We start from the raw sequence: 26,299 nt of genomic DNA, 5'->3' as shown, positions 1-26,299 counted from the left end.
AGGTCATGCCTTTATTAGTGAAGAGATGTGGATCAAAACTATAAAGCTGTAAAAGAATGAGAAACCAAATTAAGAAACATGCACAGAGATTGACAAGTGTGGAAATAAAATGAGAAATAAATCAAAAAAATGAAATTACAAATGACATAACATTGAAGAACAGTTAAAAACATTTGCATATCCTTGTATTTATTAGGTTTATTGATGGAAATGTTTTCAATTTGAATTTTTCCGAATTCTTTTCTGTTGTGGTTTTTGTTGACACTGTGAGGTTGCCCCAGGTAGACGGGAATTGTGATTTTTTCAGTCTTCTCTTTTTTATTTCATTTTTGCTTTTTCCTGCTTTTAACCGATTAGGTTTGAGCATATGAGCACCATTTTTCCTGTTTCCAAATTACGTATGTTGTGTGAGAACACTATAACATATAATATATCACTTTTTTGACTAAATCTTTTTCTGGAAAAAAAAAAAGTATAGAAAAAATGTATTTTTTCCACTTCAAACCCCAAATCAATGGCTTTAGCAACTTGTTTAAAATGCAGTCAGTCCTGTTTGCGTGTTACAGGATCAGAAATAAAACTGAAAAGTGCATAATTAAACTAAAAAAGGAAGAAAAATAATTTAGAGTATTATAAAGAAACTACTAAAAACTACACAAAAATGTAAATAAAATGATTTCCAATCCTCTTTTATGTTTTATCATTAGTTTTTATATTTCCATATTTATCCATTCTTTTATTTTGTCTTTTCATATTTGATCATTTATTATTTTTATTTTATTTTATTTATTATGATCTATTTTTATGCCTCTCCTATCATAGAAGTCAAGCCAATTACATTTCTCCACAGGAAGAAGACACAGATTCCATCTAGTCGTGGATGCTTGTCAGAGAGCGTATTTATATACTGCACAAAGTATTAACTTTTTTTTTTTCTTTTTAAATCTCTCTTAAGCTGATCTGACCACCTCACCACCACGCTTCATGCACCACCATTTCATAAACTCTATTACTTTGAATCTCTGTTCTCATCTTTTATCCTACCAATGCAGACATAAACACATACATATGTGCAAACACACGTCTTCTCCTTGACCTCAATTTTGAGGAAGTTAGTTTTTTTTTTTTATGGTCAAATGAGAAAAGGTAAACGTTAGCAAGACACCAACGCAGAGATGTATAATCCAGGTGCCATAAAGTAAAAATCCAGTCCAGCAGTTGTTCCAACCAATCACGAAACCAGCTCCTCTGCAGGTAGATGGTAGGTTGTTAGTGAAAACCCCTGTTTTCAATGTACTGGCTGATCCAGAAACATGGCAGCGTTTTTACTTTATGGCACCTGGATTATACACCTCTTGAATGTGCTTTAATGTTGTTTTTTTTTTTTTACAAAATCAAAAATAGTTTTGAATCAATCTTAAATTAAGACCAATTTTGAAATGGGGTCAGTCTCAAAGCACCATTAGTCAAATAATTGTCTTTACATTAAGCTGATATTTGCTCTTTAAAACATATACCTGTGGATCAGCCAGTACATTTAAAACAGGGTTTTCACTAACAACCTACCATCTACCTGCAGAGGAGCTGGTTTAGTGATGGTTGGAACAACTGCTGGACAGGATTTTTACTTTATGGCACCTGGATTATACACCTCTGCACCAACCTCCCTGAAATCCCTAGCATGACACAGAGGAGGAATGAGCAATCTGTTGCTCCTTCTCTGCTCTTAATCTCACTCTTATCAGCATCTCCCACCCTCCACCTGCCCCCCCCGGCCCCACACACTCTCTATCTCCAACTCTCTGCATCTCAGAGGCCTCGTAGGATGACTCGACATGAGAGTAGACGTCACAGATGAGACAAGGCTGAAAAGGCTGCACGGATTGAACGATGAGTCATGCACACGTGTCACTGACAAAGAGCCGATTGATAAATATAACGATGACAGTGTAAAGATGGAAAACAAGGAGGTAAAAGTGAAAGTGCCATGATACACTGACACATGCACTCACATCTGGTCTCGGCTCAGCCACAGAGCCAGGACAAGTGAAGGTCACAAACTCATGACATCTTTTGTGGACCACGAAACTACAAACTAGTTAAAACGAAGGAGAAGAGATATTCACTCTGTTTTGCAATGACATACAGTATATCTTTGAAGATTAAATATTACAGAAAATGAAAGTTTATCTTTACCTTGACACTGGAATCCCTGTTTGCCAATGCCCCTGAATGAGAAAGTCACATGGGTTAAGACAAAGTATGTTTTAATATTCTATACTGAAGCGCAGGACATGTTCAAGAATGAACAATGTCTTGCAAAAACAGAATTTGCTGTGTTAGAGACTAACAACTTGATAAACAGTCAATGATCTGTGGAGTTTCTCACACACGCACACACACACGCGCACACACACACACACACACACACACACACACACACACACACACACACACACACACACACACACACACACACACACACACACACACACACACACACACACACACACACACACACACTTCTGCTGTTTCGAGGTTTGCAATGTTGGCTTTTTTTCCCATAGTCCTTAAAGCTGTAATTGAATAATTAAAGCCATTGATTAACTAAAGTGTCCATTCAGCAGCTTCCCTGGTGTGGATAAAGTTTGATCAGGAGGTTTAGAAAGTCAGACAAACGAGGCACTGCGGACAGCTTCACTACAATAACACTGGAAAGGCCCCAAGGCTCTAAGAAAGTGACTGTAGGTGTCTGCTCTACAATCAGCTCACCAACTGCCCGAGTAATCATTAAAGATGGCGTTGCAGTCGATCATCTGATCCTTGATCAGCACTGATCAGAAGCTTCTGTCCACTGTGGACACAGTTTGGATTAAGTCTAAGTAAAATACATAGAAGTATAAAAGGCCAGTTCTACTTTTTGACCAGCAGAGAGCATTACACAACCAAATATGGCTTGGAGGAGACTTTTTTCCACTCTCTCTCCTTTGCAAATTGTTAAGAAACAGATCCAATCTGCTGCCCTTTGATTTTAATAATAGATTTTAAAAATGTCTGAGAATCCCCAGATTAAAAAACATGTCCCCTCGAAAGATTCATGTTCATAAAATCACCATAGACATAGACTTATGGGGGATATATTTGTATCCTCTGTTGAGGTAATAATTCAATTCAATTCAATTTGTATAGCGTCTAATACAACAGATGTTCTCTCTAGACGCTTTCCAGAGACCCAGAACATGACCCCCGAGCAATTATTACATAAACAATGGCAGGTAAAGACTCCCCTAGTGGGAGAAAAGCCTTAAGCCAAACAGTGGCAAGTAAAAACTCCCCTTTAGGAGGGAAGAAACATTGAGCAGGACCAGGCTCATAAGGGGGGACCCTCCTGCCGAGGGCCAGACTGGGGGTCGGGGACGTCAGCAGCACAGCAGGCAGGTGGAAGCAGCAGCTAATAGGACTAACAACACTATAAAAATAAATGTTATTGTGCACTGAAAATGTTATTTAGATCAAAATTAAGTATTATTCAAAAAATAGACTAAAAGTAATAGTACAAGTGGTATTCATGGCTGAGTGATTGTACCTTTGAGTGTTACACTATCAAATAATATATCGCATATTATTGTTACTTACGTGTTCAGTTAAAGTTACATTTTACTGTTATGATGGGGGGAATTTGAGCTCATGTCCAACTGTTTTTTAAAGGACAGGTGTCTATGATTCCTCTCATTATTGATTAATCTTCCAGTTAGTGTCTCTCTCAGCCGACTGATTGTTTGAAAGTGAAACTATTGTGAAATGCTGCCACAGCTGATTTAATACCTTTCAATTAACTTTCACCTGTACCTGTACAAACTACTGGGTACCTGGACATACAGCAGATATAACACATATTTAACATGTATAAGTATAAAACTGAAGAAAAAAAAAAACTGCATTAATTTTGAACCATGCCGGGCCAAACAGTGGAGTAGGGGCATTTTGATCAGGTTGTTTTTGCTTTTTTATTGTTTTTGATTGTTTATCTTTTTCCCACTTGGAAAAGAACTACGGTACGCGCTTGTTTATTAAAATTAAAGTTACTAAAGTAACTCACATGCATTACCTTTTCTGAAGGGCCTCCCTTCTGCAAAGGTCACGATGACCACCTCCTCCTCAATACGCAGTTACCATTTTCCTTCTGTTTTTTTTGTGGCTACTGGTGAAGGTGGCCAAAAATATTCCCCTTTCTCTAAAGTATGTTGTTCTCCCTTTCAGCAGGCATCTAGTTCCTCATCATCAACAAGACATGCCCATGAATGACTTGAAGGTGCCTCGCTGCTTAATTTATAATTGATAGCAACTTATTTCAGAGCTGGAAAGTGGCTTAAACATAATCCCAAATTCTTCATAAAATCCAAAATCTTATAAATTGAACACTGAACACTGATGTTTTTTGGGCACTACTGGCCTATATTTGAAAGTGACCAGACAGGAATGTGGCAGTAAGAGGGGGATGACACACAACCTGGGACCGCTGGTTTGGGATCCAACCTGGACTCAAACCTAGACCTGGAATGTCCTTGCGGGCTGCTACCCTTCATGTTTTAGACATTTCCCTGATTTAACACACCTAATTTAAATGAACAGGTCAGCATCATCTTGTCATTAAGGTCTGCACAAGTCTGCTGATGACACATTCATTTGATTCAGGTGTGTTGGAGCAGGGAAACGTCTAAAAATGTGCAGGGCAGTGGCTCTCAGGGACTGTAATTAGGCACCACTGCCCTAATTCATCAACATTTTAGCACTTTAAAAAGTTGTCCTTCTTATAGCTCTTCAAGCCGCGCAAAAGATTTTCATGTTAAATATAGTGTCAGTTTTATTTAAAAGAATATTTACACCAGAAGCCTCTAGCTGTCATGATCCTCTGTCCCTGCTACAGACAACAAACGGCCAACATTGCTTTGGACTTGTTTCTTGTGAAAACTGTATATTGCTTCAGGCCCAATGTCACATTTCAACAACAATGAATTTAGCTCAGAGAGCTACAGTGGAAAGTATTGTAAAAGCAACTTAACCTCTGCACCTATAGGAGGTCCAACTGAGCTAAAAGTAAAAGTTCCTTAGTGCTGCTTGGAAGGTATTCCGGTATTGAGAGATGAAGTGATGAAGCATTTCAGATCATATGTTGTCCCATTCTTCTTGCAAACAGCTCTTAAGATGTTCAGCATTGCTGCATTTTCATTTCAAAATTCTCCACACATTATCTTCTGGGGACGGTCAGAAATACAACCAGACCAGGCTCATACCTGTACCCTCGACCTCCTCACTCGTGCCTTTGCAATGTATGCAGAATACAGCTCTGTATTGCCTTGTTAAAAGATACATGGATGGCTCAGGAAAACGTTACCATGAAGGCAGGGGGATGTATATTACTTTAAAGTCTCAGTGTACTTTTCTGCATTAATGTTGCCATCACAGGAGTGTAAATGACCTTTACCAAGGACACTGATTTAACACCTTACTATCACAGAGCCCGGCTGGTCAATAGATGATGCTGTTGCTGATAACAATCTGGGTTTTCGGTCTAAATGCTTTTTTTATCACAAATATGGATCTGACATATTGATTCTTCTGATCACAATAGTGTGGTGTTCCATACATGATGCCTCTCTGTTCGGAGGAGTCAGTTCCTGCGTCAGATAAACACCAGGCTTATTTTTTTTGTGGCATAAGTGAGCATAACTCCATGTGGTAGTTCCTGACAAAGGCTTCCCAAAGTAATCCTTTGACCATGCCGCATATGAGCTATTGATGAATGGTGGTCCTTGAGGGATCAGAAACTAGGACTGCTTCCTTGTCCTTTACACACTGAATTTCCTCCAAGATTCTTTCAGTTGTTTAATGCTATATTATTCACAAAAAAGAAATCAAATATTAACACCCCTTCCAGCTTATCTTTGAGAACATTTGTTTAGAAACATGTGAGAGCCTCTCAACAATCTGACCAGTTCCACATTGTTCTTCCCACCTCACTGCCACAGTTTACCCAAATACTGACCACATAACAATGTTTTTCATTACAATCAAATTACTTTATCCTCCTTGATAAAACCCGATTTGGAAAATAGCTCTTTTTTATGATCATAAAAACATATTTTTATGAGATCTGAGATCAGTTGTCTATCTAGCTGTAAAATATATTTATTTCAGAAAACAAAGTGTTTTGACTTGCCCTTGATGTTACGAGGATATGACTGAGCTGTTACACAAACAATATGGCAAAGCAAGCTACAAGCCATTCCCATTTAAACCTTAACAGACAATCTATTTACATCTACAAATTAGAACTACATTCTCTTAACTCTTTAATTAACCTGACATTATTGCAGGGGACTCAAACATCCAGTGGACATCTTGTGTGAAGGAGTAAAGTTTTCGCACTGAATTAAGATCCGCTAGTGCAGCTAAGACACAAGCCAGCTGGAGAAATGTCCTGATAGATACCCAGAGGCTGTTGGCACATACAGCACCCTACAACCGGCATATGGTGCACACCCCCCATATGTCCAAACACACAACCACTTCCTCACTAAATGACTCACACATACCGCCATGCAATCCTACTGAGCAGGCCCACAGCATGCTATCTGGTCAAAGCAAAAAAAGAGATATACATATCTGAATCTCCATATCAGAGGTCAATAGTAAATGTGCAGCTTCTCATTATTTAAACTGATACAGCAGCTTTTCACAAACACCAGTTTGTAGGTTTAAATCGCTTCAAGAAGAAGTAAATTCTTACAACTCGTGGAGAGACACTAAAGTCTACAATTTGTCTGAATAAAAGGATTTTAATTCTCAATCCTGGACACATTTGGACAATGTTAAGTCTCTCAGTCCAGCATAGACTTTCATAAGAACCCCGAGTGTCTGTGAGGGGATTACACAAGACTCTTAAAACCTCAACATTTGTGTTCACTTTTTTTTTTCAATTTTATTTAATTTCTTTCACCCTTCTTTGCTCATTTTTCCTTTTACCCTAGCTACAACAAATTAACTCCCAAACCGAGTTTCTCTTGTGTGGAACACTGACATTTTCTATGTGTGTGTCTGAAAGTGGGAAACACTACACAAAGTTCCTAAAGTAACTTGTGCGTAGTGTAGGCCGTAATGTGGAGGTGAGGTCGTGTGTTCACATCAGGCCAGTGTGGGCACTATCTCCAGCAGGCAGCTGGAATTGGTGAAAAAAAAAAAAAAAAAACATTGTTCAAGTCAGCACTAGATGGAGTGGTGGGATGCCTGAGGAGGCGGCGTGTGAACTGTTGGGGTGGTTACTGTGTAACTGTGCTACAGTGTGAAATCCTGTGTGTATGTGTGCGTGTATTACCATATAAAGTCAGTGCAGTGGCTGCAGAAAGTGGGCTGTTTGAAGAAACGTGCTGTGAACTGATGGTCTTTCACTTCAACGATCCTCTTGTGTTTGAGCGCTCCTTTCCTCTGAAACACAGGGACCCTGGGTGGAGGGGAGAGGGGCGACGGCAGAGGGGAGATGCCAGGGGAGATGCCGGGGGAGATGCCGGGGGAGGTTGCAGGTGGAGGGGAGGCCAGTGTCAATGGGGAGAGGGACGGTGGAGGGGAGACTGGGGTGGACATGTTGCCTGTGGGATGCAGTGGAGGAGCAAGAGGAAGGAGAAGGGGAGTGGATGGTAACAGTCAGGAGGGCTTAGAGCTGTGCTGGTAAAAGACCTTGAACATGCGGAGAGGGCAGAAAACAAGCAAGGGCAAGGAGGAGAAGCAGAGGGAGGATACATGCAAAGTGTTATGAATCATAGTAAAGACAGGAACGGCACATGGGATGGAGGGTAGGGAGTAGTGGCGCAATGAAGTGATGAAGAGAAAGATCGAGAAGGGATGAGTAGATTAGATAAGCAGAAAGAGATGGAAGAAGCCCAGGGAAAGCGACAGGTAGAGTGTGAAAGAGAAAGGAGAGGTATAATGAAGGAGACAGGGAGGTTAATTCACATACAGATACAGAAGCCTCCTAAGAGACTCTGAGACGCTAAACGATTAGTGCAACTCACTGTGTGTCCCACATTCTGGCCATCCCGCTGTACCCCTTATATCTCCATCTCTATGCCAGCTTTCACTAACCCCTGGTTGCTGTGTCAACTACCTCCTGTTGCCATGTCAACAACAGCCTCACCAGCTGCTCCAGTATTAGAGCCTGCATCCTCTCCTATCTTCCTGCCTGTCCTTATTAGCAATTAGACCCATTTCTGCAGAAAAGTTTGGACCAGAATAACATATGTCTGCAGGGAACAAAATGTGCTTGGAAATGTGCAAAATAGCAAATAGTAGCAAGAGAGCTTGAGTCCAACTAAATGATAAATGAAACACAACAAAGAATTAATGAATGAATAACTAAATCAACAGAAAAATAAATAAATAAAGAGAGATGCCATGAAAATAAGGTGGTGAAATGATGGTGTCTCGCAAAGAAGCAGGAGCAGATCAATCAAAAAGGTGAAAGCGGAAAATGAGAAAATTGTAAAATAACATCAACAACAATCTATTCTCAAAGACCTGTGCAAAGACCTACGCGAGAGAGATATTAAAGACTGGATACCTGAAATTGTGGTATTTTGGAGGAAAGTCTCGACCAAAGGATAGTCTTCCCCACTTCCTCTGCTCCTCTCTCCGTCTGACTCAGTTCAAAGTAAAAACTAAGGTGTCACACCTGTAGCTGGTCACCTCATAGACAAGAACAATAAGGAGGAGAAAAAAAACCCTGAAAAGCCAAGAGAAGCTTTGGCAAGGTGAGAAGAATCAGCCCTAGAAGTAAAAAAAGACAACGTACAACTTCATAACGCATTCAATTTCAAGAGTTTCAATCTTTCTAAGAATCAAAAGGTAGAAGAGTGAAGCGGCATACATCCGTTAACCCAGAGTCAGAGTGAGGAGGAGGACGAGATGGAGAGGTGGTATTTTCTTTCCAAGATTCATACTGTTTTTGCAAGGAAGAAGGAGAGAGATGGAGAGAGAATGAGAGAGAGAGAAAGACTGAGAGAGAGGAGAAAAATTGAGGGGAATAGGCGGCGATTCATTTTGAAATCTGGGTTACTTCTCTCTGGAGAGGGTGAGGGAGGTAGAGGAAGGAGGACGGATGAGACAGAAGCTGCCATTTTGCCACAGTCAGTACAGTATGGACACGTAAGTGCCAACTGTCTCCCACTTTCTCCAGTGCCAGAGGGAGGAGGAGAACGGGGGTGAACAGAGGGGTGGTTGAGCACAAAAGAAAAGAGAACTTCAGAGGTGGAGACTCCAAGAAATGGCCCATTAACTACACCTAAGCCTGGAATTAAGCAAGAGTTTTCAGTAGATCCAAATCCCGGAGGGATCAGCAGGCCTGTAAAATAAACAGCACTCTTGATCTGTTCTGCAACAGTGCAGGTACAAGATGTCCATAGCATTTCAATGATCTGACATCCGAAAAGTGTTGCCACAGCATGCTCCCCTCCAAGCTGAAACCAGGTCAGCTCAGCCTGATGGGAAGGGTAGTTTCCATAAGAGAGACAATACTTGTTTATTGACTCCCTACAACCCTTCCCCCCATTTTCCTCTTGTCACCGCTACCCAAATAAAAAAGGTAATAAGCTAGAATTACAGCTACTGCTGCTATTGTTGCAGTGATGCGAGAATGTTTTACACCTTTATAGTTGTAAAGTTTGATATTTTCATGGCATCGGTCTATGAAAATATAAAATATAAAATTCAAAAACAAAAACATACATCTAAAGTCAAAGTATAAACTGAATCTTAAATTTTATTTATGCACAGAAGTTTGAAGTTGTTGCTAAAGTATCATGCAGTCTAGGTTGTTAACTTGTTAAAAATGTTTAGGGTGCTGATACTATGATGCTGATATCCCATAATTTTAAGAACTTCCTTATTTGTGAATCCTCCACTCAAGTTAAGTTAACAAGGTGTTTCACATCCCTCATTTTTTACAATGGTATTCTCATAATGTTATGCTTTCTTTTTGTGAAATGAATTATTTATTCTCCTAGAATTGTTACTTTAGTCTCTTATTCTTAGTGTTATTGTTATTTTTGGCTCTCAGTGGTCATAGAATGTAACTGTAAGCCAATAACCTACTGACTGAGCACTCCACCTGATGCAGTTATCAAATTTTCATTCCACTAAGTCATCTCATGCAGTGATCAGTACATACAGTATGTTCCATTATCAGTATCATAAAGACGGAAAAAGACTTATACCTTGACTTCCAGGCTCCAAACTCATCACTTCCCACAGTTAATATACCTATAGTAAGATATTGGGAGTGATGAGCAACAATTTAACTAATATGCTCTGTTTCAGCTATCTAATTTAAATCTGTGATACCTCTAGGGTAGCCGTGCACCCAGCATAACTCCAAAAGCCTGTAATTATTTCTGAATGACAAAGACTGAATAACGCAAGGACACACTCTCCCTGAAAACGGCCAGTATTACATTTTTTTTTATTTTTTTTTTTACATGGTCAAGTTCATGGATGTTTGCCAATAGTCCTTGCTAATCTGATGTAGGCACATGCATTGGGCATTTTCAAAACCACATGCTACACTACTAGTGCATCCTGACTTTGCCAAACGTGTTACAAAACGTACACAGAATGTGAGCGAACATTTTCTATACTCCTATTCAGTACTGTGCAGCACTCTACACACAATACGCTTCAAAAACAGCCATTTAAAAAAGCATATCCACATGATATCAACACCAGTAATGCAAATGATCTCAACACTTCTATGCCTCAAAGAGCCAGAAAATAGAAAAGTGAACAGCAGGATAAACCGTGACAACCAAGACAACAGCTGGACGTCTTTGTTAGGTAAACAGTATTTTCATTATCTGTTGTTATTGTGTAAAATTATAGATGTTGTCTTTCATAAATATGCACTATGTCTATGTACATGTTTTTTCTGTAAATGTCCATGTTAATAGTGTTGATGTGGGAACTGTGGTAAAATACCAACAGAGAAAGAAATGGAAAAGCTAATGATGCTGTTGCCAAACAACTCCTGACTCAGTTGGGGATGTCATTGCATGGTAATCAATTAAACGAATTGCTCTTTTGTGTGAGAAGCAGTGAAGTTTTATTTTTTGCAAACATGAGAGAGCAGAAAAGCTTGAGACTAAGCAACTACTGTCCCTGTTACCACACAGTCTGCCAGACTGTCTATTATATATATAACAAGGTATGGTCTGCCAACCAAACCTCACAACCAAAAACACACTTCTTTGGAGATATTTTGGAAACAAAACCTTAGAAAGAAATACCAGCAGATACATCGGGAAATATTCTGCGTGGTCGTCACCTTCCTCTTCTAAATTCCTCACTGACTTAAGCTCTTGTGGATGCAGGCTGTCTGGAGAATATGTGCAGGAAAATAATTGGTTCTTCAACATCATAGAAAGCTGATTTTAGACACGCAAAAAAAAAAAAAAAAAAACGAACACCATTGAACCACGTGTAGTGTTAAAGATGTTTAGGAGATTAGCTCGGTGTATATACGCTAAGCCAAGCAGCAGCTAAATACAGTTTATATTTAGACCTCACACATCAGGCTGGAGTGGCTCAGGCGGTAAAGCAGGTTGCTGACTAAAGTTGTTGACTGAAGTTGGTAATCCCATTCCACTCCACAATCCAAAGTGTGCAAAATCCTGAAACAAGCCGCTTCTTTTTTAGGCCCTGTTTACAGTTGGTATTCAAATCTATTCTCAGGTCTCTTCACATCTGACATAATCATGAATCTCCATATGCATCTCGGCTGATGAGTTATGATCAGCTCTTACTCCAACCACCCGATATGCTAATGAACAGCTGAGTCATTTAACCTGCAAAGAGCAAATGTGTTGTTTATTTATACCTGTGAGAGGCAATAATGCAGTTAATAACACCTTTATTCCAGGAAAAAAAACCTTCCTGTATGTTAGATTGTGTATGTTAGAAACACAATGCATATGGATGATAACAAAAGGTGTTAGAGGATAAGAACAGAAATGCGATATGTATAAAATGAAAAGAGGAATAAGGTAGGTACATGAAAAGAACCCAGATAAGACTCTGTGAGTGTGTACTGTAGTTGTTTTTTATGAATTACTACATACTCCCTACTACACAGAAGATGTTAATCATGTAGATGGCGTTTTAATCTGGTCCAGGATGTATTGTGTCTACACTGCTAAAAGAAAATCCTGACCTTCTCAAAATGTGGCGTAAGTGATCTGATCTCAACCAGTGCTAAATACTGTCCACTTGTGATTCAATCACTCAGGATGGGCTCCAATACCAAATGTAAACATGGTCTCAATGTCACTTACACAATTACACACAAACACACACACGCACCTGCGTACACACACAAAATTAATCACAGTCCGCGTTTTTGGATGATCCTGGGAGACAGAAGCAGCATGCAGGAGGCAGGCAGAGATGAAGGGGTGGATTGGTGTGGGACAGAGAGACTGAGAGAGGGATCGAAGGGTTGAAGGTCTAATTAATGGAAATGTAGGTTATTACTCTCCTGATGAGGACACTGGCAGAGAATTAATTAACAATTATAATTAGCAAGATTGTTAGAGAGCAAAATGGTGTCAGCCAGCAAGATAAGAGGGAGCTAGCGTGCAGAAGTGTGTGTGCGTGTGTGTTTGAGGCTATCATTGTGTGTCTTTGTTGGGAAAAAGAAACAGCTGTGTGAACATGCCCTATCTGACAATGATATATGTCGTTTCAGCATTAGTCATGCACAAGCAGCAGCTGATTGGAAATGATAGGGGGCTTTCCTTCACACAAACCATCACCAGAGAGTTTCTCTGCAGAACTGCCTTTTCGCTTGTCATTTTCTGGCCCACAAGAGTCTCTTAATGTTCATCAGCCTTATCTTGGATGAGTCATGTCCTTGTTGTATTGTCACAAGTAAATGAGGAAGGTACCCGTATTGAGTGAGAGAGCTCATGAGGGAGCAAGAAAGATGACCACAATAAAAGACAAGCTGTAGATGACATGCTCGCAGTAAATCAGGTTCATTTAGAAAAAAAAATACAGTGAGCCATAATGTCCCATGTGGCATGATGAGTAAATACTTATTACTCTTACATATTTGGACCAGTGTGCTTTTGCATGCTTCTCCAAGCATGCTTGCTAGTGTTTGTTTGTGAAAGAGATTGGGGTTTGTGTGCAGCAAAGCAAAACTGCTTTCAGGGTGTAAATCAGGAAGAAGCACCCACATCACAATAATATATCTATATATAAATATATATATATATATATATATATATATATATATATATATATATATATATATATATATATATATATATACACACACACACACACACACACACGTATAAAATAATGTATATTATTGTTTAAAAAAAAATCCCTCAGTCCCGACTCTACAGATGGCCAGTTTATATTCTGACCATGGCTTAATGAAACAGAAAATTCTCCACAAACACAATCTTTTTGGGGGGAGTAATCAGCACTTTAGCAATTACACGCATCTATTATCATTTAACGAGCTCTCATTCGCATCGAGCGGGGACTTCAGCCAGGCAGGCTTGCTTTCTTCTCCAATGAAATTAAGGTAAATTGACTTGCCTAAGTGTTGTTTGTTGAATCAGGGTAGAAGTGGTGTCTGTGGTAATAATATCTGCCTATTAAATTTCTTTTCTGCTCAGAACTGAATTGGCTCTGTTTATCAATATTGGATTTCTGTTGGAGAGTGCTTCTATTTGCTTTTTTAATGAAGAGTGGTCGGTTGTGCTTTTGGAAGTGAGCAACAAACTTCCATGCCAGTCAGATGAGACATTTGGCAGGAGATTAGGGTCTGTCAACATGGCTTACAAACTCTTAATGCTGAGGCAAATAAGTCTGCTCGACATATTTATTTTACTGTTGACCTGTCTCTCATCGTAATTACAAACATTGCTGGAATGAAAAGCCAGACAATAGAAGGATGTGCAAATGAAATGAAATGTATGCAGTAAAGACATAAATATCCAAACTTCTGAAGTTAGCTCTGGTAATAATGGAATGGAATGATGCATTGCTCCGCACAGTTTTTCATAGATTCTTAGACTTTACAAGATCTTATACCTGTGAATCTGATCTATTATCATAGCAGCAAATCAACACATCCTCAGGTGTTTACACAGGCTGATACTTAAAGCTGATACTTACTAATTATTTTGTATTTACTGTACTTAAAAGAGCATTTCCATGCTTTTAAAGTGACATATTTTGCTTGAGGAGTTTGGAGGTGTGCTATGCTGTACCTCAAAATCCTATGCACGTATTCTGGCATTGCCACATGCATATAATCTGCATATAACGTTTTGTTAATGACCAAGATTTTAGAAATCGTGGACATTGACATTGATTTAAAAAAGGAAAAGAAAAAGAAAACTGCTTGTGATTTAGTAAAACAATTCCATAGCTGAATTAATTTTTATTTGATGATAATCCCAAAACAAAATGTGCATGAATCTGCAAGGGATCCAAAATAAGCACCACAAAAACTGTTTCGAGCTTCTGAAGATTTCTGACTTTCAAACCCATGCAAACTTCCTCCATTCGGTCCAAAACACGGTTCACAAGGTACAGGAAATGGAAGCAGTTTAAATCTCCCCTCTTCTGTACTCATTCTTCTACATCGTATGAGATCCTTTTGACAAACTGTTAAAGGAGACATAGCATTCGCTTTTCTCAAATGTTGGCAGAATTTCTTGAGATATTCAAATAATATCTTAGACATGGTTTAGTCAAAAATCTCTGAAATAAAGTACAAAAGCAGCCTTCATGTATTTAGATTTTTGTTCATAGTAAGTGGTTTGAGTGAATCAATCCATCCCAAGCCATCCTGCATCCTTTATGCTACTCACTTCCTTTAGAAAGTTGGGCGGAGGAAAATAAAAGGGGGATGTTGAATCTTCTGCTCAGATCTGTCTGTTATTTAACAGTGCTCAGCAAACCTCTTTTCAGATTGCAGTTATTCAAAATAAATTGACAAGATTGTACTGTATCAGAGTTTTGATCAGGGCTTGTTTTGACAATTCAAAAAATTACAAAAACTCCCAAACAAGTTGTAGTGCAGCATTCGCTTAACTACTTACTCTATAAAAGAGGCTAAACTTCTGGCAGGCCAGTCTCCTTTTATAATCCCACATTGTGCATTATTGGTCTACTTTTTGTTACAGTATTAGCCTTTTTCTAGATGTAAAAAATGGAATGAATGGATGGAAAAGAAAAGTTGATAAATGTCTCTCCAATGGGAGCAATGAAATTGCAAAAGCAATTCAATTTCCAGCCAATGTGCCACCATTGAATGTCTCCAACATCATACAATGTAAAGGCGTTTACCTTGCAGACACTCAAGTGGTTGTTTCTAAGACTGCCTTTGCATGCCCATCATTAGCACTACGACCAATCAGAGCAAAGAAACAAGGTGATGTATTCAGAGTGACGGAAACGTGTCAATGAGAGTGTGTTGTGTAGAAGAGTAATTAAACTTTTGCCATAGCCGATCAGCAAAACAGCAAAAACATCTCCCTTGCGAAGGAGTGATTTGGGTACCGTCTTCTGACAATGACAAAGCTGATTCAAATGACCATTAATCCTGAAAAGCACCCATCTACACTCCTTACATGCAGATTATGCCGCTGCTCTGTCGTCATCATGGTAGGCTCAGGTTAGTGAGAGACTCTTGCTACCAGTTTCCACTAGGTGAAAGCTGAGTTTTAGGCCTTGAAAATATTGACCAAGCCAGAAGGTAATCTGCTAGCATGAGAACAACAGCCATGTGAGCTGAACGGCATTGCTGTTCATTGAAGGTCCAAAATACTAACAAGAACTCAGCTGTGGGCTGCCAAAGCTTTCTTACTCCTGCAGGGAGGAAGAGAAGGTTGTGAACAAAATGTGCTCAAGGGGAAGGATGAAAGCAGGAGGGCAGGGGATTCAGAATAACAAGGGTCGATTGGATAATGAGGCGAGGAGAGAACAAGGTAAAGTCTGAGAGTATCTTAATCTTCATCCCAGTTTTCTAGGATGAATTCCCTTTGGGCAGGTGCTATTAGACACACAGTCACACACACAGAGTCACACGCGCACAAAGAGACAAACAAGGATGGAGTATGAATAATTATTGTGTCCTAGATGTACTGGTAATGTCGCGTCAAACATGTCGATTACACAGTGGAGCAAACTCAAACTTTCTACTCAGCTCTCTGTCTAGGACTGTTAACATACGATCATATTCATTTTCTCCGCTTTAGATTCTGATAGTTGAGCTTTTGAGACAAACAAATAAAAAGAACACCTTGAGTATGTTCAGCTAAAATTACAATTTAATTTAACCTTGATTAATTTAATTTGTTAAGAATAATGCCAAAGATTCACTGTTATAGCCATACAATTGTGTATTGGGCCTTCCTCTGTTCAATCTTTATGTAAATGGACCATCTTCAAACTAACAGGCTTTTAAAAACATCCCCTCAGGCAGCTGGAAATTGTAATAGCCATTTTTTTCATAGAATAATTAGTTAATAAAAAAGATTTGATTGTGTGTAAATATGTGATAAAATCCCCACTTTATCTTCTCCTTTGTTTTTTTCAGTGGTGCAACAAGTATTATGGAAATGTTTCAGCATAAGCACAATGGACCACAACAACAACAGCAAAATGAACAATATTTCCCTACGGACAGTATAATATTTTGATCAGAGTAAATCAAACTAAAGTGAGTGAAATTTACCTTAAATGGTATTTGCATGATTGTGTAAACATTGCTCATTGGCATTACAACTAATCAAACAGCCACAGAGTCCATCATAAAGTGCTTGGAATAGCGTTCGAATGTTAGTATGCGAGAGTACGAGCATCCAAACACACAGACACGCATGCACACAGTTATGAGAGACACATATTTGCACACAAATTGTTTCTGTCTCCCTCTATTTCTCACACACAAACAAATGTCTTGGTATCAGCTGTGGGTCAGTCAGCTCATTTACCCCTGGTCAAAAGCCAGTGTGGCTCATGAGCAAAATGGAGCAAGCAGGAGATTGGCTGTGTAGCCGGGGAAAAAAAAGATAGGAATGGAAAAGAAAATAAAAGATGCTTGGATGTTTTTTCAACGCCAGAGATCAAGCTGATGAGTTGTAGCAGCCTGCGGCTCTGCACACATGATAAAAGAGAAGCAGAACAACATTTCAACATGTGCTATGTGTGAGAGTAAAGTGTACCGGAATAGCATATGAAATTTACATATTTTTCTGCAACATCAGTGCTGATGATGAGTTATTACTACAAACGTTCATGTTTCACGAGTAATAGACAGCATCACCAAAATAACGGTGGGGAAAGTATCAACAAAATGCAGTGGAATGAAAAAGAAGATAGACTGACTGTAAAAAAGGAATAACCATAGAGAAAGCCAGGCTACAAATGAAATGACAAAGTCAGAGTAAAAAAAAAAAATCATTGAAAGAAAATGAAAGAAATATGAAGGGAACCTGTTATTGGCAGATTGCTGAGAAAGATGGAGGGTGCAGGAGCATGAGGCCACTGCAGTGCATAGCAAAAGACAAGGCATCGCTTAAGGATGAAAGAGAGTGACAAAGATAGAAAGAGAGTAAGATAGTGTTAAGCCCTGCGTTGCAGACATGCGTTACAAATCCTTAGGGAGCTGGTGGGAGATCAGTACAGGATCAATGTGCTGCACCTCAGCAGGGACGCAGCACACACCTTACATTCCTACACACTTTTCATGAGCGTTTGTGCCATCATACTGTATGTGTTCAATGCCTTTGTATGAGTGTGACCATGGAGTTGGAACTGAAGGAACTGAGATACTCTCAAGCAGGGAGGAGAGGGAAAGCTGATGGGAAAAACGAATCATGTGGAAAAGAGAGATTAAGGTGGGTTAAAGTGGCTGTCAACAGATCGGTCCAGAACATACAGTGGGGCAAAAAAGTATTTAGTCAGACACCAGTTGTGTTTTCCCACTTAAAATGATAAGAGAGGCCTGTAATTTGCATTGCAGGTATTTCTCAACTATGAGACAAAATGAAGAAAAAAAAAAAAAAAAAATCCAGAAAAAAAAATCACCTTGAAATGTTTCTTACGAAGCCACTCCTTCGTTGCCCAGGAGGTGTGTTTGGGATCATTGTCATGCTGAAAGACCCAGCCACGTTTCATCTTCAATGCCCTTGCTCATGGAAGGAGGTTTTCACTCAAAATCTCATGATACATGGCCCCATTCATCCTTTCCCTTACATCAGGGGTGTTGAAAGTCGGTCCTCGAGGGCCGGTGTCCTGCAGCTTTTAGATGTTTCCCTGCTTCAGCACACCATGATAAAAGTAGACGTGTCTCCAACAGAGTTGTCCAGACCTTGAAGGCAAGCTGGTGACGACCGTTAGTTTGAATCAGGTGTGTTGAAGCAAGGAGACATCTAAAACATGCAGGACACCGGCCCTCGAGGACCGACTTTCGACACCCCTCCCTTACATGGATCAGTTGTCTGTTTGCAGAAAAACATCCCCAAAGCATGATGTTTCCACCCCCATGCTTCACAGTAGGTTTGGTGTTCTTTGGATGCAACTCAGCTTTCTTTCTCCTCTAAACATGACAAGTTGTATTTCTACCAAAAAGTTCTATTTTGGTTTCATCTGGCCATATAACATTCTCCCAACATTCTCCTAACATTCTCTGCATCATCCAAATGCTCTCTATTAAACTTCAGACCTAGACATGTACTGGCTTAATCAGGGAGACACGTCTGGCACTGCAGGATTTGTGTCCTGGCGGCGGCTTTGTTACTTTGGTCCCAACTCTCTGCAGGTCATTCACTAGGTTCTGGGATTTTTACTGATCATTTTTACCCCACGGGGTGAGATCTTGCGTGGAGCCCCAGATCGAGGGAGATTATCAGTGGTCTTGAATGTCTTCCGTTTTCTGAAAATTGCTCCCACAGTTGATTTCTTCACTGCTACCTATTGCAGATTCAGTCTTCCCAGCCTGGTGCAGGTCTACAATTCTGTTTCTCATGTCCTTTAACAGCTCTTTGGTCTTGGCCATAGTGAAGTTTGGAGTGTGACTGTTTGAGGTTGTGGACAGGTGTCTTTTATGCTGATAACCAGTTAAAACAGGTGCCATTAATACAGGTAACGAGTGGAGGACAGAGGAGCCTCTTAAAGAAGAAGTTACAGGTCTGTGAAAGCCAGAAATCTTGCTTGTTTGTAGGTGACCAAATACTTATTTTACCGAGGAATTTACCAATTAATTCAGTAAAAGTCCTACAATGTGATTTCCTGGATTATTTCCCCCCATTCTGTCTCTCATAGTTGAAGTGTAGCTATGATGAAAATTACAGGCCTCTCTCATCTTTTTAAGTGGGAGAACTTGCACAATTGGTGGCTGACTAAATACTTTTTTGCCCCACTGTATATATTTTACAAGGATTAGATAAAGGCATAGTTGACCAGCTTGCCCTGGATGCAAAACAAAATATATATTTAATCAAACTACAATTGTTATCCAGTGACTGAAATAGAATACTGCATCACTGCAGGCATCTAACTCTAGCTCCAAGACAGATGATGGAATAAAATGCAAGTGAAAGACCTCCCTCGCGGGAGATCCAGGATCTGTTTACTGTATTTCTAACTCTCTTCCATTATAGTCATCGGAGAAAAATGCACAGCACTGACCTCAGATCAGTGTTTGGGGAGCCCGTGATCCAACTGCCTGTAACTCAATCTTATTAGAGCGTTAAGTCATTACTTCATGTGCATACAGAGGCCTCACAATGCAATTAGCCATTAGCCCATCACACTGACAAAGCATGGCTAATTAGCAGATCCCGGTCGCAAAGGGAGCAAAACAAAACATACTTAAGAACCACTCAACATTCTTACTAAATATCATGTGTCAAGTTGTTATTAGGTGTCTTTTCCAGATTAACTGTGCTGCATCTGTGGAGAAATTTTAATTGTTGATGACCAAATACAAGATTATAAAGGTTGCAAATATAATTAAAATCCATTTTGATTCATCTTTCAGATATAAAACATTTTGTCACTGATGTGAAAAACACCCAGAACAACAGCAACAACACACACACAAATAAATCTATACATAAATACATATGTACATACACATTTTAAAATCTATCTGATATTTGCACTATCAGTGCAAATATCTTTCTGCACCGGTCAATGAATAACATCCCAGGAAGCAAGATCAGGCTAAGTTCTGTATAAATTTCTGCTCTGATCAGCAAATCTTCATCTGCACAGCGCTGTCGACATAGAAATGTTGAGGTGGCTCTGACTTGTTCGATGCTGGCAGAGTATTAGGTATATTCCTCTCTCTGAGGGTGAAAAAAGTGGATTAGGCACTCTGGTCAGATCAAAGCAGAAGTCTGACAAGAACTGAGAACCCTCAGAGAAATATGTGCAAGCAATATGCGCAAACACACAGAAACACACACAGACACACACACACACAGACACACACTGTCAGAAGACCAAAGAATCTACTCTTTGAGCTTTCCATAAATTATTTTTGAGGGAGTTCTGACTCAGTAATAGCTTGTATGGCGTATACCGTCACAAGGTAAAATACACAGTGCACAGCCACATTCCCAAAGCCTCTTATACATAAATGCATTTGAGACAAAATAATTAAAGGACACACAGCACCACTGGCATTAATTAAAGAGAATCATATTTTATGAAGCAATTTTCAGGAAATAAGTGCAGCACTGACCCTCCAGCCCCACCCCAGACAGACAATGTCAAATAAACTAACACATTTAAATTAGGGCATAGACCAGACCAGTCTGGGCTTGGAACAACATCACCCTACTAGCAACCCGCCTTAGCAACCCGTAAGTAGGCCTGTAATGTTGGCAAGGTTACTTGAGCAGAATTGGGCCTTGTAAAATGCTGAGAACACACGCACTGGTTTCTGTGGGTATATGTGCCCCATCACTATGGTAGAGTAAGCTTTTCATGGTGCATCATGCAGGCCCTAGACCTGATCGGCACTACGTGTGACTCTCCTGTATTTCCTTGATATAAATCATGGCCATTTTAGCCGATGAGGACCCTGTTTGAATGCTGGAGCACCACATGTATTGGTTCTCAGGTCACGGGCCAATAGACAGAGGCAATTGGCTTGAGGCTGTATCTGGATCACTTGCAAACTCAGGCAAAATATTTGCCTGGAACACACTGTACTAGACTGGACTGGACTATTCAATACATGCCTTTTGATGAAAGAGAAAATCTGATGAAGCAGATTACAACAAAAAGGTAAATCAAAGAAAGAGCAAGTCAGCAAAGTAAAACAAATTGAACTCCACTTACTCTTAACAGAAATGGATATATAAGAAATGCAGTGTAGCAGCCGGGCTGGTGTTCATAGCAAACACAAGAGACAAACAGCTCCAAGTGAACAGAAGAGTTATTGTGAATGTGCTTAGCTCCGTCAGGTGGGCTAGACGTTACACTAAAGACTTTGAAAAATCACTCTGTTCTCACTTCTTACAAAGGTTGTGATATATAATCAACTTCTTGACTCAATGATATGAAGTGCATCTGAGTGCAGACTGATGAAAGATGAGGATCACTGCCCGGGTTATGTGTGCATTGTGCGTTAAATATGCATGCCCAGCAAATGCGTTTGTGTGTGTGTGTATGCATTTTTCAGAAAGTGCAGGAGATGAAATAAAACGAGCAAAGGAGTGCATTGCAGAGTCATGCTGCAGTGGGTTGTGGATATGTGCTCATGGAATACATCATGTTCCCTCTCGACATGGAGCACATATATTCAGTATTAGACATACAGAGGAAGACACAGAAAGACACATCTATCTGGTTTCAGGCCATGGGCTTTAGAGTTAACATTTGAAGCAGCACAAACTGATGATTCAAAGATTAATCAACACCAAATTAACACTCTAAGCCGTCTAAAGCCAAGCCAGTCCAGTCTAGATTAGCACTGACAGGAAACATGCTGCCACCATGCTGTCCATCAGCACTCTTCCAAAGTGATCTTTTTTTATTGTAAATTTAATTTATTATTTCTCTCTCTCACTCGCCCTCTCTCCCTCTCTCTCCCTCTATCTGTCTTTCTCTCTCTCTATATATATATATATATATATATACTGTATCTACACATACATAGATTTCTCCTCCCATTGAATAAGGCCCAGAGTGATGACGGATATCTGACCAACACTTAGGGGAAAGAGAAGGAAATTATACTATATTACCCAGCAGGCACCAGGTGGCGGCGATGCAGAGGACACCATAGCAACGCCATTAGAATACCATGGCAACACCATAGCAACTGTGGCCCCACTTGCTCGCTGGTGGTGTGGTACAGCCCAGACTTGCTACAGTGGCGTGGTCGTCAGATAAACACTTCAGTCACATAAGTAAGAGTAACATTGTTCATTGATTATTTCATCAATCAATTAATTGATCATCATCATCAACAATCAGTCAAAAGGAGCAAGAACACAGTATCTACTGGTCTCTGTTTTTTGCTAAGTGAGAGACGGACAGATGGATGAGCTGACGTGAAAAGAAAGTGATAAAAAAAGAAGCAAAGGTCAATGGATAAGTTAATCAACAAAAAATGTCACCAGCAAAATAGCATGGTGTTATGTTGGTTAGTATTGTTGCCTCACAACAGGAAGGTTCTCGTGTCAAATCCCAGCTCGGGCCTTTTTGAGTGGAGTTTGCATGTTTTTCCAAAGCAGTGAGTGTTAGCATGCATGGTCATTTGTCTCTTTTGTCTCTGGTGACCTGTCCAGCGTGTACCCCACCTCAGGCCTGATGAAAACAAGGGTGGGCTCCGGCCCCCCATGAACCTGAACGGAATGACGTGGGTACTGCAATTGGATGAATGGATGTTACCCTTTTGTAATTTGTGTTTAAAAGAGGAAAGGCGTGCATGGTTAAAAATTGTGATGAAAACTAGGAGGAATAAGAGAGCAGCAGAAAGCAAAACAAAAGTAGACAAAACAAAACAACAAAAAAAACAGATGAATGCATGAGAGAAGCATGCTGATAAGTAAAAGCAACAAATGTCAAAACGTAATGTTAGGTAGTTCTTGAAGACTGATAGCTATAGTAGATACAGATGAACAGAATGTTTTGACTTTTACTTGTCTTTTTTGTCACAGGCACTAATGTCTTCACAGTCATATAGGAGGAATCAAAATTCAAAAATGATTTCTGTCTCTAGAATTGCTACAAAGCTAAAACATTTAAAACTATTATATCTAACACTTCCTCCAAATATACCAAACTTAACTAATATATATATACCTGTATGTATATATATGTATATATTTATTTGTACATATATATTTCTTTATAGATAAATGATAGAATTCAAAGGATGACTGAATACAATAAAATATCTCAGTTTTCACAGTATAACATGGTACATTCTCAAAAACATAGTATATTTCAATATATTTTTTCCTTAGCATAAAATAAATTAAAACAAAATAAGCCAGAGTTTTTAAGAGTCAATTCTGTTCATGCAGTCACAGACTTAAGTATTAGCGCCTTAATAGAAATCAATAATGCTCAATGAAACACCAGGTTTAAGCCCTGTTAATTGGTTGAAAATAATTGTGTTCTACTACACAGAGAGCAGTTGGATTGTTACCGTGGTTTCCACTGCCGCTGTGCAGAGTAGAGCAAGCTTACTATCTCTCTGAAAGTTAGCTGTCCTGGATCCCGAGCATTCAACCTCCCCCCAAATTAAAAAATAATCTTGGTGATTTCATTCAGCTAAGCATGCAAAGAGTCTGGGATTTTCCAAAGGATGGGAAAAAGGCCCAAGCATATCCCTAAAAACCTATTGTTTTACAAACTGCCCCACTCAGACTTAGAAAAAAGCAATCCATGTGCAGATAAAAGGTACAGTCTGGTCTCAAGAAGGGCAAAGGAGTGAAAAAGGGAAAGTGAGAAGGTCGACTAACCCTTCAATCTGTGACAACATGCACAAACACAATGCACAGCCCCTCACCTGTCAGGTCAATCCCCTCCCCCCCGCCAGTATCAACAGCATCCAAAACGCTACAAAGTAAGTTGGTGTTCTTTTGCTACATCATGTCAACGCTACATTCAACTACAATAGAAGAAGAGCTGGGCTGTGGCTGGTCTTAGTGTGAGAAATGAGGTGGGTATGCCAAGGTTATGAAAATAGCATATGTACTGCAATGTTAGCACATCTCCCGCAGTAAATGGCTTATGGCACAGCTCACAGAAGGTGCCAAGCTGCATATCACAATTCAGTCTCGATTATGTTGTATTTGGTAATCAAATGTGTCACCCAATTTCAAGTGGTATAGATTTCACTAATTTATTTCAATTACATCCACACAAATTAGCTGAAATGTTTTCTACCTTCAATAAAATAACTGAAGATATGGAACATCTAACCCTGACTGAAACAACTGATCTAATTTAAAATCAGAATTAAAAACAGCTACAGTAATGTGCCACTGTACCCCTGTAACATTGATGCTGGGAATATTGCTCAAAGTCAAAAAGTCCTCTGATAATCTTAGTACTGACTGGATTGGTGAAATGTCAGCTCCTAAACAGTATAAGTACCTCAAATCATTCACAGTATGTCTTTCAGTCACCTTGGTCAAAAATGAAAATGACAAAGTAGATAGCTTCTTTAGCGCAAGTTTTTAGATGTTTTACAATTTAAATTGTAGCTATATTGAAATTCATCGTCCATAGAGCAACATTATTTAACATTATGTGAGTAGCTATATCAATAAAATATGTTACCTTTAGATTGTGCATTTATAACTGAAAAATACAATGTGTAATTGTGCTTCACATAATCCATCATCCACAAACTCAGCCAGGTAGCAAAATAGTGTCAACATGGAATAATATAATTTAATATAATATCATCGAGACCTTTTAAAATGCGCTGCACTTGGTTTGAATTTGTTGGCATTTCTCTAAATAAATCCTAACCCGAATATTTTAAAGAGTTATCCACCCCTTGCTATGCATCATGTAGATACAGTTGTTAAACTGACCAGGACTCTTGCACAACTGAATTATTTGAATATTATGCAGCCATCTAGTGCCAATTTGAGATATTGCACTAATCATTCCCTCTATGTACTTAAATGAGGATAAATTAAATAAATTCATTATAAATTAATGTACGGAAAGAAAAAGAGGTTTTATCTAAAAAAAAACAAATAAACAACAACAAATCATTTGAACACCAATCTACCTTATAATAACTTGAGTGTAATTTTGGCACTGCTATTGTTTAATTCCCACGTCTAACACTAGCCACATCCAGCATCCTCTTTATTAAAACACTAACACAGTCAGCGAAATATATAGAATAAAAAGAGGGGAGAAGGACAGAAGTCTGAATAAGAAAAACAAAGACAGACATAAATGAAATTTTACTAAATGTCTATTTTGTTTTTAACTGTTACTTTTCTTTAAATGTTAAGTTTGTTGTTCAGATTCTTTGATACTTTGTTCAGTTTCCAATTGGACCAACGGTGACATGACAAGCTCCAGCAGGGTAGAGTCTGACTGGTTAGGAGGTTTCTAGCAAAACATGACATCAAATAGATGGTCCTGGGGTAGAGCTAGGTGGGTCTGATGGCATCATGAGGTCAAAGGGCGAATAAGTAGCACTGGCCTCACTGCCCATTGAAAGGTGATCAGGCAGACAGTGCATGAGAGAGGCGACTGCATTGCTTTTTGTATCAACTGATTTAAAAAAGGGAAGAAGAGGGAGTAGTGTCTCCAACACCAGGAAGCAGTCCACCAGTCCAGTTCAAAAGCCAACAGCCAATGAGGACAGGGAGCCAGACTCTTTTGACCAACACTGGCATCGTTTGGGAAAAGGTGGGTCTCTCCTTATCCCACTGAGGAGTGTTCTCAAAGCCAGAGGGAGGGAGACGTGTTGAGCATATTCTCTGTGTGTCAGTGTGTGTGTGTGTGTGTGTGTTCATGCATGTATATATGCAAACATGACATCATTACTCACAGGTTGGAGATTATTGTTATCCACTGTTGTGATTCAGGGAGGGAAGGAGAACCGAAGATGACATCACAAAGCTCATTTCTGAGCACAGGAGAAGTTCTGGGGATGCTGTCCCCAGTGATGCAGCCTCAGTTTCACTCTCGTCAGCGTGAGAACCATCCAGACGGATGTAGCTCACCC

The 26,299-nt window shown here is 39.5% G+C and overlaps 1 protein-coding gene across 2 annotated transcripts in view; it reads right to left on the bottom strand.

Moving 5' to 3' along the window:
• prkcg (protein kinase C, gamma) overlaps positions 1–26,185 on the bottom strand; it is a 41,880-nt gene extending 15,695 nt beyond the window's left edge. Inside the window, exons 1-4 of one of the 2 annotated variants that reach the window (XM_061717012.1) lie at positions 26,123–26,185; positions 7,376–7,646; positions 2,197–2,228; positions 2,013–2,095 (exon numbers count right to left, since the gene is read on the bottom strand). In XM_061717012.1, coding sequence (XP_061572996.1) covers positions 2,013–2,095; positions 2,197–2,228; positions 7,376–7,641 — 381 coding nt within the window. In that variant the 5' untranslated portion in view covers positions 7,642–7,646; positions 26,123–26,185. Of the gene's footprint in view, positions 1–2,012; positions 2,096–2,196; positions 2,229–7,375; positions 7,735–8,614; positions 9,284–26,122 lie in introns of those variants that run through there. The other variant, XM_061717011.1, reaches the window with a different exon arrangement.
• Positions 26,186–26,299: the final 114 nt, after the last annotated feature.

The sequence above is a fragment of the Cololabis saira genome, chromosome 3 (genome assembly GCF_033807715.1).
Source record: "Cololabis saira isolate AMF1-May2022 chromosome 3, fColSai1.1, whole genome shotgun sequence".
Lineage (NCBI taxonomy): Eukaryota > Metazoa > Chordata > Actinopteri > Beloniformes > Belonidae > Cololabis > Cololabis saira.
The sequence above is the reverse complement of the archived record's forward strand: the minus strand, read 5'-3'. Positions and strand labels throughout refer to the sequence as shown.